This window comes from Colletotrichum orchidophilum (genome assembly GCF_001831195.1).
Source record: "Colletotrichum orchidophilum strain IMI 309357 chromosome Unknown Scaffold_40.1, whole genome shotgun sequence".
Lineage (NCBI taxonomy): Eukaryota > Fungi > Ascomycota > Sordariomycetes > Glomerellales > Glomerellaceae > Colletotrichum > Colletotrichum orchidophilum.
In genome coordinates, this window is record NW_019172996.1 from 55,977 (window position 1) to 72,543 (window position 16,567).

A 16,567-nucleotide genomic window follows, 5' to 3' on the forward strand; every position below is an offset into this window, starting at 1 on the left:
CTACGGATTCAGTCACGCACTGTGATTTGGCCATAGCCCGGAGCTTATACATCACTGCATTCAACTCTCAGCATATTGCCATCTGCGAGACTGCGCGTTGTCAAGAATTCCCAGGTGCCCCGTGAACACACATCGAATTTCGGAAGTTGGTCTTGTGGCAATGATAATCATCGCTGCATTACGCACCTGCCGCGGCGATCTGTCTTGGATATGAAGTGGCGAATTCAACTCTGATGGGCTTATAAACAGCGCCTGGTCGCAAGGTATCTTTAGTACTAACGTATAGCTGCCCCAGATATGCGAATGGCAGGATGCCAATGACTTGAAGCCGTATCATGGATGAACACAATCACTAGCACATCAAACTTGCATTCGGGGCTTACTTCGTTTCCGTCAACCGAGTCAAAATTCGCACAGGGCCGAGCAGCAAGATGCACCGCCTCAGTCCGAAAAGAGCTTAGTTCAGGCACACGACCGATCACTCTGAAACTCGGTAGTGTTTCCTCGACAAACGCTGGGAAAAGCCCCGCGAGGGTGGACTGGCAGCACTGGCCACTGGGCTGCTGGGCTCAATGTCAACAACGCCCCGAACGGTGTCCGGGAGAGACCCAGAAAAAGGTTGGTACGCGCACATGGCGGCGTGGCAGCGTGGCTTTGCCTCCGTCGTCCTGACCTGGATCCCGCCGTCAATACGGAGATGGCACGTAAGCCGCGAGGAGGGACCCGTCTTCAGAGTCCCCATGCGCAGATTTGGGCCCAAAACCGCTAATACTCGGGAGAGCTAGTCTGGCCCATGTCATCTCAAAAAGGGGGTGCCCGATATGTCATAGTTCGCCCAGCGGCATGAGGCTATTCGCAGGATCAAGCCTGCACCATTTCCAGCTGCCAGTCGCTCCCTCTCGATTTTCCGCTTTCTAAGGCCGTGGATCCCGTCTGCCTTGCGATCCCTAGTGATGAGTCTTGCGTAATCCTCACCATCGGGATGAGATTGGGAAAGGGGCGTTTCCTCGTCGTCGATCCCAAAGCCTAATGTGTTTTCCCGCCATCTCGCTACCCATCCAGGACAACGCAAAATCGACGTTATTGGCCGGCAAGTTACTGTGAGGTGGCCATCGGCCGTGACCAATGGCCGTACTAAGTATCATCCTCCTCATGCTGACGGAGGTAGTTACTTGCAGTCCGGTTGGATGAGGATGTCAAGAATGGAGTCAGAAAGAGTACCAGATTACGACAAATGATCCAATTTAGTCGCAATGCTTTGACTGCTGTAACTCTATGCCTGGTAGACTTGTTAGGTTTGGCAAAGAGCTCGGGCTAGTCCAGTTGAGTGAATGGTAGGCGAGGTTGAGCCAAATTCTCTCTCTCGGTCATAAATTGCGCTTCTGTATCTTCAATTTCAGCGAATATTTTGACATTTCAGCAGGCCGCAAGTTGAGGAAAGTATCTAGACAAATCAATGTGGTACCACGGCACGTCACAAACGAAGTTCTCACCAACGAGATTACGACCAGAAGTTTTCGGGCAACTAAGACGTCACGTTCGGCTCCGTTCAGCATGGGGTAGGTTACATACCTCGGTGAGGCCACCCCACATTCACGGCCGGCAGTCGGCGGAACCTTGTGTACCGGCCCTTGACATCATTACCTAAGCGAACGACTTCACCTCTTCCATCCTTCCTCGCCTGTCTACTACCGTAGAGGTCGAGCTAACTTTGATTGTTACCAGCCTTTCTCGATATCATCTGCCATACATCGGATCAGTGCGACGGGGGCTAGAAGGTCATGGCGGCCCAATTTGAGAGTCTACCAGATGAGCTCAAGCTGGCAACAGCGGCTCATGTGAAATACGTCCAAAGTCTAGATACCCGCAAAGACGAGTACGACTACTGGTTGACGGAGCACCTGCGCCTCAACGGTCTCTACTGGGGCCTTGTTGCACTACACCTACTCGGACATCCTGAAGCCCTTCCCCGCGCTGAAACGATTGATTTTGTTCTCTCATGTCAACATGAGAACGGAGGCTTCGGTGCTGCGCCTGGCCACGACGCCCATATGCTTTACACAGTTAGTGCTGTACAGATCATAGTCATGATCGATGCCCTGGACGATCTGGAGTCTCGAGGCAAGGGGAAGGCGCAAGTAGGCAAGTGTGAGTACATCCCCGGCACTTTTATTTTTTCTCACAGGCTTGGGCAGCGCTAACAAATGCATCCCAGTCATCGCAGATCTCCAGAACCGTGACAGCGGTACGTTTGCTGGCGACGAATGGGGCGAGGAGGACACCCGCTTCCTTTATGGCGCACTGAATGCCCTCTCTCTCCTGGGTCTCTTATCGCTCGTGGACGTCGACAAAGCCGTAGAGCATATTGTCGCCTGCACCAACTTTGACGGCGGGTATGGGGTGAGCCCCGGCGACGAGTCGCATTCCGGGCAGATCTTCACCTGCGTCGCGGCGCTCGCTATCGCGGGGCGGCTGGATCTCGTCGAGACTGACAAACTTGGGCGGTGGCTCAGCGAGCGGCAGGTCGCGGCGGGCGGTCTCAACGGACGGCCGGAGAAGGACGAGGATGTGTGCTACAGTTGGTGGGTGTTGAGCAGCTTGGAGATTATTGGGCGCACGCACTGGATTGATCGGCAGAAGCTTATTGCTTTCATTTTGAGGTGTCAGGATCAGGAGCTGGGAGGTATCTCGGACCGGCCTGGCAATACAGTCGATGTGTGGCATACGTGCTTTGGTATGACGGGCCTCAGCCTGCTTGGGTACCCGGGGACGGTGGCGGTGGATCCGGTATACTGCATGCCCAAGCCGACGATTGACAGAGTGCTGGGTAGGAAGCCGTAATGGGCTTTCGAAAGGGAATAAGTTTGCGTCGCCTAACGAAATGGTGGCTCGTGGCTCAAGGTAGACACCTGCTTGTCGACGTACACGTTGACGTACCATGCGCATGCATACAGGTCTTGCAATCTCACAACATATAAGGGGGGCAAGGAAGTAAGCATTCAAGGCGAGAAGGGAGAAAAAGCGTTGGCTTCTTCAAGGGCTACGTGGTTCGATCTGCGACTTGCAACGAGCCAACCCCCGATTACTTCCGCCGCTTCAATTACTCACGAAAACAAGCTAATGATACATGAAGTAATCCATCGTCAGCTCTCGGGCACCTTGGGATGCCATCCAATCAAGTGTACATCGTTGTATGATCGAAGTAACATGAGAATCTCGAGCAGTAGAAACCGACGCGCTACCGCTATGCAGCTGTAGTCATTACATCCTTGGGCCTGGCCAAACACCTCTTGTAGCTTGTTCTGCTTTCCTCATCGTACGTAAGGTTCTCCAGAAATCAAGGGCTACCAGTGGTATCATCTATGAGTTCTAGTAGTCCTCAGATATCCGACCCCATTCCCATCTCATACCACCCCGCCCGCGAGAATTTGGCACACGCGACCCCCCGGCGCGCTATACCTACCTCGCCAGCTCAACCTTCAAGTCGGACCCGCGCACCGGGACTCCTCACACCGCCCGCCCCTCATCCTATTTCGGCTTCAAACCACCCAGTCACGTGCTCAAATTATCGGTGTGGGCTTAGCGCCGTGGTGATCTTGCCCTGCACCACAGGCGACCGCCCCTCTGCTCACCGAGCGGCCTACCAGACGCGTCCCATCCCATCCCGTCTCCCTTTCTCGTCCGCCCACCCGCCCTCCTCCATCACCACAACAAACCTTGCTTCTTCCTTGTCCATCACGTCGGAAGTCTTGAGATCTTTAACCTCTGGGAGATTTCGTCAGCCACTGCCACATCTTGTCCGTCGACAACTTCGTTCGGTCGCCTGCCCAGGTACTCTCTGCTTCGAATACCAAACCTGTTCCACCACTCCCATTTCGTCGAATAACGAGTTGTACAACCTCATCGCATCTGTCAATTTTTTCTCAAGAGAGAACCGACTGTACCACTACGATCGCGTCTGCTTCGCGAACACATACCACCAAGCACCGCTTTCAGGAAAGATCCTCATCCTCCTCCGCCATCCAGCAGGGGATGCCCAGCAATTCGCAGATTCGCATCGATACGAAGAACTTGGAGTACCTGAACCTGATTCAAAGCCCTGGACCCTTCAAATTCAGGAACTAGGTACGTGGTGCTGTTTATTCCATTTCAAATTCATCACCAAACAACACCGTCTTTGGCTTCATTTGTGTATGACCATCTTTATGTGCTGTCATCCTGTTTTCTTTTGCACCAGCGTCTTTCAAATTATGATCTTTCTTTTTTTTCTTCTCCTGCTGGAATCTCCTTCACTTTTGCCCGTACTTCACTGCCCTCCCCATCCTAAATGACTCTCACCACCAAATTCTTTTCTGTTCGCTGCAGATATTTCATCGAGTAATCACTCTCATCGCATTGCACGTTTCGTCGAAACCTTTCACTTTTCGGATGCTTCGTCCGAAAACGGCTTTCATCGCAACTGTTTCCCTCTATGACTTGTCCCTGCATTTTTTTTTGCTGGCTCTATGCCTGAATATCAGAAGAATCCCCAAAGTCTGAGTGAAGACTGGCATAGCACCAAAACTCCCGTTCTCATCTGCCCTGTCCAAGTGGACGGTCCTATGGTACAGAACGAACGAAAGCTTGAGATCTGATTCTCCTTTGTTAGTCTTTAACAAATCCCTGAGAATGTGGCTGGTCAGTTCACTGTAAAGCAGGTGAGAGCTGTAGTGTTTGATTACGACCATGTATTTCGGTAGTACACTCACATTGTATTTGCAATTGCAAGTGCTTGATCCCTCTTTTCTGGTTTTCTTCTTTTACGTTCTGTCATGCACACGAGACGAGAGTCACTTTAAAGTGTGCCCCTGAGCTCCCCCCCCCCCCCTTTTTTTTTTCTCACATCACGACCTCCCCGGCCCTTCCTCGCTCTCCCCCCGGCCCCCCCCGGGCCGAGTGCCGACGGCTGCTCCGCCGCCGTGGGGCGCCCGCGTTCCCCCCCCCCCCTTTTTTTTTTTTTCAACACAGAGATAGCGAGAGCTAGTCTTTGCTCCCGCCAAAACAGATATGTGGAGTTCCTGAAGCTTCTACTACCCTTGATACAACTGAAATGAAGCAAGCTTCATGACCCGCATAGATCTGTGTGATCCAGGAAGCTCCCGCCTGTCTTTTCAAGACTTCAAAGTCGAGAGCAAGCATCTGCTCTCGTCATAACAGATATATGCGGGTCATAAAGCACCCGCCAGTCCTGTTCAACCTGAAGTGGCGAGAGCCAATCTCTGATCCCGCCAGTCGCCAGTCCTGTTCAATCTGGAAAGGCAAGAACCAGTCGCTGATCCCGCCAGTTCTGTTCAATCTGGAACGGCGAGAGCTAGTCTCTGCCCCCGCCCTCTTGGTCTTACAGCTGAGACGGACCAACAGCCCTGAGCTTCTTCTATCCGCTCCAGTCTCTTCTCTTTTCTTTCCTCAAGGATGGACCTCAAAATTTTATTCCTCTCATCTACCATCCACCACATCAAACGTCTTGGTCAACTCTTACTTACTTGACGTTTCATTACAGAATCAATTTAGTTCCTTGGGTTGACGACAAGATCTATCAGCCAGCAGAGAAATCCAGCAACATACGCGATTCTTCTCAGAGAGTCTTTTTTTGGCGGTATTAAGGACATTCTGTGAGCATTTTACTTGACAGTCACAATTTTCTGGAGGGATACCTTTACTAACAAAACCAGTCTGACATTACATCGCCAACGCAAAATAGCCCGTCTTGTGTCCGTGTTTTTCAGACTCGACGGCTGATCTCCCAATCTGAGCTCAAACCGTGGTACTTAGGTAAGTCATCCACCTTCTTCCAGCGGTTGAGGCTTGTCTGTTGCATCACGGTCGGGGCCACAAATCGGACACATATTTCAGCGTCAAATTGCCGCCGATCTCCCGTGCCAACAGGTACATGGTCGGCGACGACCTGACATGCTCAGGCCGGAGGCTTGGGGCCCGAAGCGCCGGTACCTGCCAGTACCATTGCCTTGGAACGACAATGCTCCGTCCCGTCAGGTGAAATGTCACCGTGACAAGACCGGACTCTGCCCTTACTCCACCGGTTTCCTAAATATTGGGAAAGATCACAGCTTCCTTCTTTCCTGAAGTTTCCGTTACTGACGAAGGAGTTGCAGGCAAGAGCACCAGAGCACCAGAACGACAAGAGATACTTCTTCCCGCATTTCAATCCCATCCCGGCGTACCTTCTCCGTTCTTTTGGGACGACAGGCTTGTTGTTACTATGGATAACATCATTGTCCCTGTCTTTCCGAAATGGCACCCAAACGTCAGGCAGCTCTTGCTGCTGAGGCCGTGAGTCCATCCCTTCTCCTATTTGGAGTCTATGCCCACACCCTGGGCTGTTCCGACAGCTGGTGTCGATACATCCGTTCTTTCGTCGGATACTCTCTACGTCGACATTCCTCCTCCCATCACAGCCACCCCTTGCTCCCATTGCCACCTCCCATTTCCCTTGAGCATCCCAACTTCACTCCTTTGCTTTCATCGCTGGGTGCTGCCCTCCGTCTACCTGTTGACTTTCGGAATATCTGTCGTTCTTTTCCTCCCCTGATTTTGTGTTTTGGTTACCACGAGCAGACAAGTCTGTCTTCCACCCCACTCGCTCTGTTTAAACCATGGAAAGACGGCTAGTCAGTAACGACTGGCTCCATGCATTAATTTTGGGCTTCAAATGCTGACCCTGGATAGAACATGGCCGCCGTTGCAGCCCAAGAGGCCGACGGTGTTAGCCCCATCAAGGCGCCCAAAGTATCCAAGACATCCAAGCCACTCAAGCCCCTCAAGATCGACAAGCCGTTGATGATCAAGACCAGCAGCAAAGCGTCTGGCTCCAAGAGCTCCGACCCCAAGCCCTCGGCCAGTCCTCGGATTCCCCTCGTCTGCATTGTCTGCCCGAACACACCGCGTTTCTCCGACCTCTCCCATCTCCTGACCCACCTCAGCTCTAAGGGCCACCTCCAAACCCAGAACGATGTGAGAATCCGCGCCAATGATGATCTTGCCGCCTCGGAGGCAATTACCACATACGACAAGTGGTATAAAGACAATGGCATCGAGCGTATGCTTGCGGAGCGTCTCAGGGCCAAGGATGAGAAGGCGAAGGGTACCGCACGATCTGGACAGCCAATTTCTCAGGTAGGCCGCTTCTTGAGCGATTCTCTTTTCATGTGCTTACTCCATTAGTCTTTGAAGAGAAAGAAGGCTCATTCGATCCTTGTCAAGCGCGAGGCTGACCATGTCTCCATGTTTACGCCCCCTCCCACTGGTCGACTTCTTGGTCAGCAACAGGCCATCACATACTACGGCGATCGTGACGATGTCTCTGCGTCGACTCCCACCGATGACGCCACTGAATGGGCCTCGGACGACTTGGAGGCTGCTAGACTCAAGGGTACCGTCTGGCCGGGCATGGGTATCTTTGATGCCGCCACCCCTGACCAGAAGAAGCAGCGGAACCAGCGCAAAGACGCTTCTGTGGTCCGCAAGATGGAGCTTTCATCTCAGGCAATCACTACCACTGAGATGGTGGCCAACCTCGACTTGGAATTCGAGAGAACTCGTGATGTCTATGATGCACCTTCCGTTGAGGGAACTCCGGTTAGTCAAGCCATATGTTGTTTGGACGGGAAGCAATCTACTAACTATTTGAACCCTTCTAATAGGTTGCAAAGAAGCCCAGACGTCGTCAAAGACGCAGCCGTGCAGCAGAGGAGGATGACAATGCCTCGGAGGTCGTTGTCAAGGAGGAACCCACTGACGAAGCCACCCCTCAAGCCTCTCCTGCTTCGGCTATGCAACCCAAGAATTCTCTTTACAAGCAGGAGGAGATGCCCGAGCTCAACATCCAGTCCCTTTCGGAGAAGTTCGAAGTCACAAGCGACAACGCCAGCAGCGCCGATGGTGACGCCGAAACTTCCGCCTATGCCGAGCTCGATGTTCAGCTTGATGAGTCTCATGTCGATGACGAGCCACACTTCAGCCAGTACCCTCCCCACCGTCACTTCACCATTCCTGCTCAAGATTCCGCCGACGTTTTCCACGATGGCATCGCTGCCAGTAAGTTTTCCTGAATTACGTCTGTTTTCCTCGCCCACCCACTGACTCTGATTATAGCCAACAAGTTTCCGGGTGCGATGGAGGATGAAATCAGGTTCATCCATACTAAGTCTCAATATGTTAGTACTGTTGTTTATTGACCCCTTTGTGCGCAGATTCGACGTCCGCAATCGTATGCCCCTCCGGTCGATGAACGCGAACTCGAATCTGAGCATGGCCTCTCCTACTCCAGCTGCGAAGCAACTTCCGCGCCGAATGTTTACAGGAAAGGAAAATAACCATGTTTTGCAGGAACAGAAGATGGCAGGTGGAGATTACTTTGGTGGCGGAAACGCTCACTTGAACCAGGCCGGAATGACCAATGTCAATACGTTCAACCCCAACTTCTACCAGGGATATGTGCCTGACATACTCACGCACTTCAACCCGGTCCCATGGCCTCAACCGATCTCGCGCCCTACCCACCATGGATTCAACCCCATCAATGCCAACCACAACCAGCAGCAGATGTTCTACCATCAGGCGATGCCCATGACGAATACTTTCGGCACCAGCGATCATAACCACGCCCAGGACGCGGGTATGTATGGAGACAGAGTCTAATTACGCAACTTGATGACATTCCCTTTCGCGGCATGTGCTCATGACAAGCCCACCATGGCGAGGAAGTTGGGTATGCGGATCTCGGGAGTCAAAAGACTCTTCATCTGGGTTTCGTTTTTTCGTTTTTTCTTTCCAAGTGAGTCTGACTTTCAAGTTGTTTCGAGGTTGGAAAGTGCTAAATTTCCATAGTTGTTCGAGTAAATACGCAATCGTCACCCGCGTCCCAATCCATCATCAGACCTCTTGGGGCTCTGTACGACGTGTGGCGAGCTTTCCACCGGAATTAACTAGGCTCGCTTGCGGAGCCTCGCCTATGAGGATCGGAGCGGAATACAAGGGGGTTGAGAAAGCGAGAATAAGATCATACTGCTAGGCTTGCTTGGTATTTGCAAGCACGGCGAAAGGGGGAATGTGGTGAAACATTCATATGCGGTGGCACTGCAAAGAGCTCCGTCAGTTTTCTAGGACTTTACCCATCGACTTTTTGTTTCGAGAGGCAAGGGAGGCTACAGACAACGCAGTTACGGTCATTCACAGTCATACCGCGTCAATTAGGGGGGGGGGGGACATACATTTGAGAAATAAACAGAGTTTCATACGGATGTTAACGTTATTGTCCGTGAAAGTTTGACTACAATTGCTCTATGTTTGAGATCAAATGATCAATCTGGTCGGGGTTCGTCTCCAGTACTTCAACGAGAAGACGAGCTGTACCCCTTAATCTCCGGATCCTTACATCTTGTTCCATCTCGTGCGACCTCTGCGAGGCAACATCAATGACCTTGCGGGGTATGCGAGCGAGACGAGCCACATTCAGTCCGTACGACCTGTGCGCAACTCCCTCTCCAACTTCGTACAAGAAAGTAATCTCCTCATCAGCACCCGCGTCATCCGCATCGACGTCGCCTTCCTCCGCCCCGGTCCCAGCTTTGCGGGTAGCGGTGAAGCGCATGTGGACGTTCTTGACGAGGCCTTCGCCGATTCCCTCGGCCAGGCGAGCGAGGTTCTGGTAGTGTGTGATGAAAAGGGTAAGACACCTGTTTTCGCGGACGACGTGGTCGAGGACAGCGTGGGCGATAGCGGCGCCGTCGTAAGTGGAGGTGCCCCTGCCTAGCTCGTCGAGGATGACGAGGGAGCGCGGGGTGGCGGCGCGGAGGATGCGGGCCGTTTCCGAGACCTCGACCATGAAGGTTGATTCGCCGGCGGCGAGATTGTCGCGGGCGCCCATGCGGACGTGGATTGCGTCGGCGAGGGTGAGTTGGAAGGCGTCGGCGGGGACAAAGGAGCCTATTTGGGCGAGGAGGACGAGGAGGGCGACGGCGCGGACGAAGGAGGATTTGCCGCCCATATTGGGGCCTGTTATGAGGTGGGCTAGCGGGGATGGGGAGGAGAGGGTTGTTGTGAAGGGGATGTAGGGGTCTGAGAGGGTATGTTCTGCGATAGGGTGGCGGCCTTGGGCGATTGAGATTGTGGGTTTGGTGGAGGCGGGGAGGAAGGTCGGTTTGCTGTAGCCTGGGAGGGCGGCGACGCGGGAGAGGGAGAGGAGGCAGTCGAGGGTTGCGAGGGAGGAGACGGCGTCGCGGAGGGGTTGGTAGGCGTCTGCGATTGTCTGTAACAGAGAGGAGAAGGCGGCGTCGCAGGCGGCGGCGAGGGCTTCGCGGTGCTGGTCTCGCTCGGCAATGAGGCGGACGACGGCGGGTGTGTGGAAGCGGGAGAGCTTCTTTGTGCCCGAGATCTTGATCCAGGAGGCCGGGACGGATTTGAGGTCTGTGTTGGGTACCTCGATGAGGAACTCGATGCCCGAGACGGTGACGTAGTCGACAGGCTTCTTGCGTTTGAGGGAGGAGGCTGCGTCGGCGCGGTGCTCGTCGAGGGATTGTTCGACGGAGACGATGCCCATTTTGTGGTCTTCAATGTCCTCGGTTTGTTCTGATTCGCGGAAGAAGTTGTACTTGTCGTCTTTGCGGGCGGCCTCGGGGTTGATCTTGTCGAGGTGGAAGACGACGAGGTCAAGGATCTGGGGTAGGGAGAGGACGGCGGAGGCGATGAGGGGGGAAGCGAAGCCCGTTGCTTCGGCCGACTTGACGGTTGGGTATTGTATGGCGATGCGCTGGAGGGTTTGGAGGACGGAGAGGAGTTCGGGGCGGGTACACTTGCCGTAGTAGATGCGGATGAGACTGCGCTCTAGGTCGGTCTTGGTGCCGGCGAGAAGTGTCTCTAGCCGGTCGACCTTGGCGGAGGACTGCTCGTCGACGAGTTCCTGGACGGCGGCGACGCGTTCTTCGAGACGGAAGACGTCGAGTAGAGGTCGGCCTACCCATTTGCGGAGGAGGCGCTGGCCGAAACGCGTGGTGGTCTTGTCAAGGGCCCAGAAGAGGGAGCCACGCTCGGAGTGGTCGGTGGCATTACGGTAGACTTCGAGAGCCTCGAGCGTCGTTCCGTTTAGGAGCATGTGCTGGCGCGCGGAGAAGCTGGTGAAGTTCTTTGTGAGGTCGAAGACGTGCTCGAGGCCGTATTCTTTCAGGTGGTTGATCATGGCGGAGAGGCAGACCGTGACGGGCTCGGGAAGGTGGAGGATGCGCTCCAGGAGGGCCGAAGCGGCGGCGTCGGGTGTCTGCTGCAGCTTGTCGGCGTAGAACTGTGTTACGTGCGAGTAGGCCTCGGCGGCCATGGTCTTGGAGCGGGGGACGCGCTCGACGCGGCTGCGGTCTCCAAAGACATTTGTGCTGCTCCCCGAGAGGTGCTGGACGAGCTTATCGGATCCCTTTGTGAGGTCGCCGACAATGACGAACTCGCATGGCGAAATGTGCAGCAACCGGGTCTCGATTTCACTGCGCATGAAGCCGTCCTCAAAGGTGTCGTAGATGATGTCTCCCGTGGTTGGCTGCACAGCTACTATGCCAACCTCGACCTTCTCGTCGGTGCCTTGCCCCTTGCTAGGAGACTCGGTGATGCAGAGCAGATAGCCACCCGATGGAGCCCCGCCGTCGCCACCTGTTTCGAGTTCGCCATTTTCGTCGATGTAGGTGCCCTTGGTATAGACGTTGGTCAACTTCCGGATAAACGGAGCGTTGCGGTTGTCGCCGGCCTTTTTTAGGGCAGCCGTTTCAATCTGACGGACTACGCCGACCTTGTGACCAGCAGCAACGAGGCGCTTGGCATGGACGGGCAGGCGATGTACCGGAATGCTCGCAGAGGCGAAGCGCTCCAGATGTGCTTCAGAGGGGTGCTCGTCGTAGCGATACTTGCCAGGTATGCACACGATACTGAGCGCCTTGGCGGCAATACGGGCGTCTTCGCCAAAGAATCGGAACTTGTAGCCGACTTCGACGATGAGGACTGTATCCAGATGCTTACGCTTGATGTCGAGGAACTGGATCTCCATGGGCGTGAGCTTCTTGTTTGCTCTTGCGCCGCCCTTCTTCGCCTTGGGGGGCGGCGAGGCCTCGTCATCATCATCTTCTTCACCCTCCTCCCCATCGGCAGCTTCCTTGTCGTCCTCCCTCCGGCGCCGCCACAGCATGCTGTCCGGGTGGCCCAGCTTCTTGACGAACTTTTTGTGTAGCTCCTCCTTGCGCCGCTTCGTGGACGAATCCTCATCCTCCACTTCCTCCTCATTCACATCTGAGCTCTGGCTGTAGGCGAACCGTCCCGTCCTAGCGGAAGTTGCAGATGCTTTGGACTTGGGCTCAGACTCGGACGCCGGCGGCTGGGTTCCTGGTGTGAAGAAGGAGCTCTTCCCCTGGTCCACAGCATTGGCCTTCTCACTCTTGTCTCCCTTTGCTCTCTTGGTGTTCTTCTCCGGTCGCTTGCTGCCGCTTTCGATGTCTTCCTCTAGAGGGCGCTTGCGCGAGGATTCTGGCGACTCGGGTGGGCTCGATCGGGCGGCTTCCGATTGCGACTTTTGGAAGGCGGCGGCGAGGCCATTGACGGTCTTTGGCTGGAAGAAGTTTGTGAGCGACTGCTGCTTCTTTTCGGGCGGTTTGGATTTGGGTGCCATGATGAAACAGAGGTGCTCGTGAGAGCTGGCGCCTTCTTGGGGATGGGAGACGGTGCAATGGCAGAATGGAGAGGTTCGCGGTGATGTCAAGTCGGAGGCGACCCCCTTTCCTTCCCGTAGTCGTCGCGTCTGCTGGGCGGGAGCGCGTTGAGAGCTTGCAGGGGTGTTCCACAGAAATTAGGAGCTTACAGGGGTCCGAACCACCGCATTTCCAGGGATGACGCCCCTATGATCTATCGCCAGTTAAACTTTCTTTTTTCAACGACGCGTTCAATTGTAACGGCATTCATCGGCGCGGCATTTTGTCTCGTCACATCCAATGAGGGAGTTTCTGTCTGAATAAATTCTTAACTGATTCTGCAAAAAGCTTCCGAGCCACAAATATTCTGGTGAGAGGAATGAGAGGAAGATGGACTTATTTGTACCCGGTGTAAGTCCTCATTACGTCAAGTCCTCATTCAGCAACTGTTCAAGACTGGCTTTTTGGTCTTGCTGGTGTTTCTTGCTGGAATCTGCTTGAGGAAGCAGTCCCCAAAAGAACTGAGGCAGACCGGGGTAGATATTCAGTTTCATTGGTGTTCCCGCATCTTTCCAACTTTGCTCCGTGATGAGAGTGCAGTCTCTGACCGGATCATACCCAAAAGCCTGGAAATACGTTTTGGGGATGCCGGCCAGTTCGGGTGAGGCAAGAGGATACGCCAGCGGGCTTGTCGATTCCGGCTTGTACATGGCTATAATGGTTTTATCTGAAGCCTCCAGAATGCAGGTTGATTGTGATCTCACTTTTGATGACTATATAGTCTGCGGCTACGACTGGAGCGTTGGGTTTTTGCTTCAGACTCAAGAAACGATCTCGGTACTTCTCGGGGACGGTATCTTCGGTAACTGCTCCAGAGGTGGATGAGAATATACCAGTCGGCTTTAACGAGTCCTACTCTTCGGAAAGGCGAGTGATACCCAAAGCCAAGTCGGTGCCTGCGCTCTCGCCGCCGATGAGGGAGCGCTAGGATAGGTTGATTCCGATACTTTTCGCATTCTCGACGGTCTGCTTTTATTCAGTCTCATATTAACAAGCAACCAGTTATGCCAATGTAGGTAGCCTACCTATTCTACTACATCAGCAATCGTGTACGGGGACAGGAAAGGAGTGCTCTGGAGCCAAACGATAGTCCACGTTCACCGTAATGCTACTAAATGTTGTAAAGAACTGGCAGAATGCTCTCCAAATCGCCCATGACGAATCCGCTGCCGTGGAACGCTATCAGAAGAGGGCAGCCATCATCGGCAACGGCCTTGTGCTCATGAATAATAACAACGAACGAGGCGCCACATCGCGTTGGGACGAGTATATCCTCTTTGACGTAGGGTGAAGCTGATGGGAGGGTTTGGCGGCAAACTTGGCCTCGATGATCCTGGCCATGATGCCCCGAATCTGTTTGATGGCTGTGTCCTTGTCCCAAGCACTGACCTGAAGTGGGCTGGCCCGTTGAAGCTGCGAAAATGGTCAACAATATCACACGAATGAGCTCCGGTCGAATCACGTCGGCGAAATCATTGTGAGACTCGGCGAGAGCCAGTGTTCCTTCAATGGACAACATCGCTGCTGCTTCTAGTTCGGTGTGTTAGGATGGAACTTCCGACAACACCAGGCCCTGAATTGTTTCCGATGGTTCCTATTTGGAAGAAGCTTGCTATCGAGACATCTCAAAAGTTAGCTCATCGCAATCAAGCTGAAAATGTACTAGCCATTTAATTCCCACATTCGATGGCCATTAGTATGTAGGATGGAAGTCAGAACGGACTAAATTCATGCCGACAACATTACTCCGTACAGATCATTTCAACATATGTCTTCTAGGTAAGAGCTGGGAATAAGCCCAACAACACGAATGAATGACAATCCCTAATAATAAGTACGGTTAATAGTTTTGGTAGCGGCACAAGAGCTCTCCGATCTAATAAAGATCCGGCATTCAAAGTCTCCACTTTCCGGGGGTAATCGGAACCCCGCAACGCGGGCGGTCTCCGTCGAAACGGTCCCACGCCGACTGGCTCACCAACCTCCTGGCCTCAGTGCGTCCTCTCCGGAAAACCCAAGCTGTAGTGGCTCGAGCCTCAAGAACAGGAAAAGCACTTCAACTAAGTACATGAACTTCAATGGATTCTGAGTTTCAGGTGCTTTGGACAGGAAAATTTGAAGATCTCGCGAGATGGCCACCAACACACGTGACTTTCCGAAGGCGTGATTGGCCATGGCGCCGAAGTCTCCCGAAATTGGAGCGACTGACAAATGCGACAACTTTGGTGAGGTCAGCGGAAAAAAAAGTGGTTCGATCAAGACTATCTCTATAGCGACCTTTTTCCACCTTTCACATCCTGTCGCAAATCACCTACCGAACCGCCCGACACTCGCTTTCCTTTCAAAATGGCATCCCAAGCTGCTACTTTTCGTAAGGAATAACGGTAATCCTCTCGTCAACGCTCAATGGCTAACATACTCTGTCCACAGCCTCAATCGCCACCCCGGCCGCTGCGCTGCCTGCCAGCCAGGAAGCTTCCAAGCCCAAGGTGCGCACGAACCCCTGACGCATCCATCGATGACCATAACACGATGAACGTAAATAGTAGTGACGAGCTGACGCATTCACAGCCCTGCTGCGTGTGCAAGGACGAGAAGGCAAAGCGTGACGAGTGCATGCTCTTCTCCAACGCCGCCGAGCCATCCAAGGACTGCCTGTCCACGATCGACCAGTACCGAGCTTGCATGAAGGGGTTCGGCTTCACGGTATAGACGCTGAACGAGGAGATGAACGATGGTGCGAATCCATGCGACGATAATTCTTGTGTACAGTACGAACCGAGCACACTTCATATGGCGTTGGGGAATAGAGAATTCATTACGACTCTTCTAAGCCTTATTTGCCTGCGAATTCAAGCACGTAGTAGACTGTCCTGCGCTAGGTGATGTTATGTTACCCCTTCTGAAGAGTGGATTTGATTTCCTTTTCCTCGAATATCCGCGTAGAAGCGTAGACTGATCCCAAAGACATAATACTGTTAGTCACGATTATCCTAGTTCGTTGGCCATGTGTTCGTGTTGTCGAATTCCACCATGAATATTATGCGTAGAAATGCGTAGAAATAGGTACATATTTTTTCGACAGACCGGGCAGGGATTGTTCTCGCTGTTGCCCGGTAAGAGGAACCTTGACGGCTGTGGGCGTATAGTGTCGGCAATGTTTCAACAGACTTGGCTGGGCCGAGTCAACTGGAAGAGTAAGGAAGGGAGCAAAGTTTGATTTGGCTTGGTGCTGTCACCAAATGGCAGCGGTTAAGGTGGGCGTGCGAGAATTGCTCAGTCAATGTGCTCACTCTCAAGGTTCTGAAAGGGGTGGCAGTGGGGGAGAGAAAGATAGTGAGAACCATGGATGGACACGCGTGGCGCTGCACCGGGCAGTCCATTGCTTCCTCCCATGGTTCTCTGTGGTTCCATGCAATCGAAGGCCGAACCCCTTATAGGTATGTCCAAGACCATTCCTGTCACCAACGGCAGCAGGCGCCTCACAGGCTTGTGAGGTCAGGTCAAACTGCCGTTTGGCGGTATGGTATGGACCGAGCCTACTCGACGACAGGCACCCCCGAGTTCGATTCCCAGCAAGTGCACCAGAGATGTAGCTCCCACCGGGGAGTGAACTCTTTTGTCATTTCGAGCAATTTTTTATATACACTGTGAATATCTACAATATATTTTTCTAATAAAAAACACTCTTCAAAAGTGTGTGCAGGCTCTTTCTTTTGCCGTGCGCATCGTAAAACACTATGGGTGGAATAAGCTGGTGATGTTGGGACTGCTCACCTTGGTCGTCTCGG

The 16,567-nt window shown here is 53.4% G+C and overlaps 4 protein-coding genes across 4 annotated transcripts; 3 read left to right on the forward strand and 1 right to left on the reverse strand.

Moving 5' to 3' along the window:
- Nucleotides 1–1,781: 1,781 nt before the first annotated feature.
- CORC01_05664 (prenyltransferase and squalene oxidase) lies at nucleotides 1,782–2,841 on the forward strand (the record flags this gene model as incomplete). The annotated part of the gene is made up of 2 exons (XM_022617306.1): nucleotides 1,782–2,148; nucleotides 2,216–2,841. 2 exons carry the CDS (start codon nucleotides 1,782–1,784, stop codon nucleotides 2,839–2,841), a joined length of 993 nt encoding a protein of 330 aa, XP_022476123.1.
- Nucleotides 2,842–6,653: 3,812 nt separating this feature from the next.
- CORC01_05665 (uncharacterized protein) lies at nucleotides 6,654–8,697 on the forward strand (the record flags this gene model as incomplete). Its single annotated transcript, XM_022617307.1, has 6 exons — nucleotides 6,654–6,668; nucleotides 6,727–7,173; nucleotides 7,222–7,635; nucleotides 7,701–8,094; nucleotides 8,152–8,188; nucleotides 8,250–8,697. 6 exons carry the CDS (start codon nucleotides 6,654–6,656, stop codon nucleotides 8,695–8,697), a joined length of 1,755 nt encoding a protein of 584 aa, XP_022476124.1.
- A 631-nt stretch (nucleotides 8,698–9,328) lies between these two features.
- On the reverse strand, nucleotides 9,329–14,295 carry CORC01_05666 (MutS domain V; the record flags this gene model as incomplete). Its single annotated transcript, XM_022617308.1, has 4 exons — nucleotides 9,329–12,851; nucleotides 13,143–13,428; nucleotides 13,481–13,582; nucleotides 14,166–14,295. The coding sequence occupies 4 exons, from the start codon at nucleotides 14,293–14,295 to the stop codon at nucleotides 9,329–9,331; spliced, it is 4,041 nt and encodes a 1,346-aa protein (XP_022476125.1).
- Nucleotides 14,296–15,122: 827 nt separating this feature from the next.
- CORC01_05667 (COX17 protein) lies at nucleotides 15,123–15,488 on the forward strand (the record flags this gene model as incomplete). The annotated part of the gene is made up of 3 exons (XM_022617309.1): nucleotides 15,123–15,147; nucleotides 15,207–15,265; nucleotides 15,348–15,488. The coding sequence occupies 3 exons, from the start codon at nucleotides 15,123–15,125 to the stop codon at nucleotides 15,486–15,488; spliced, it is 225 nt and encodes a 74-aa protein (XP_022476126.1).
- Nucleotides 15,489–16,567: the final 1,079 nt, after the last annotated feature.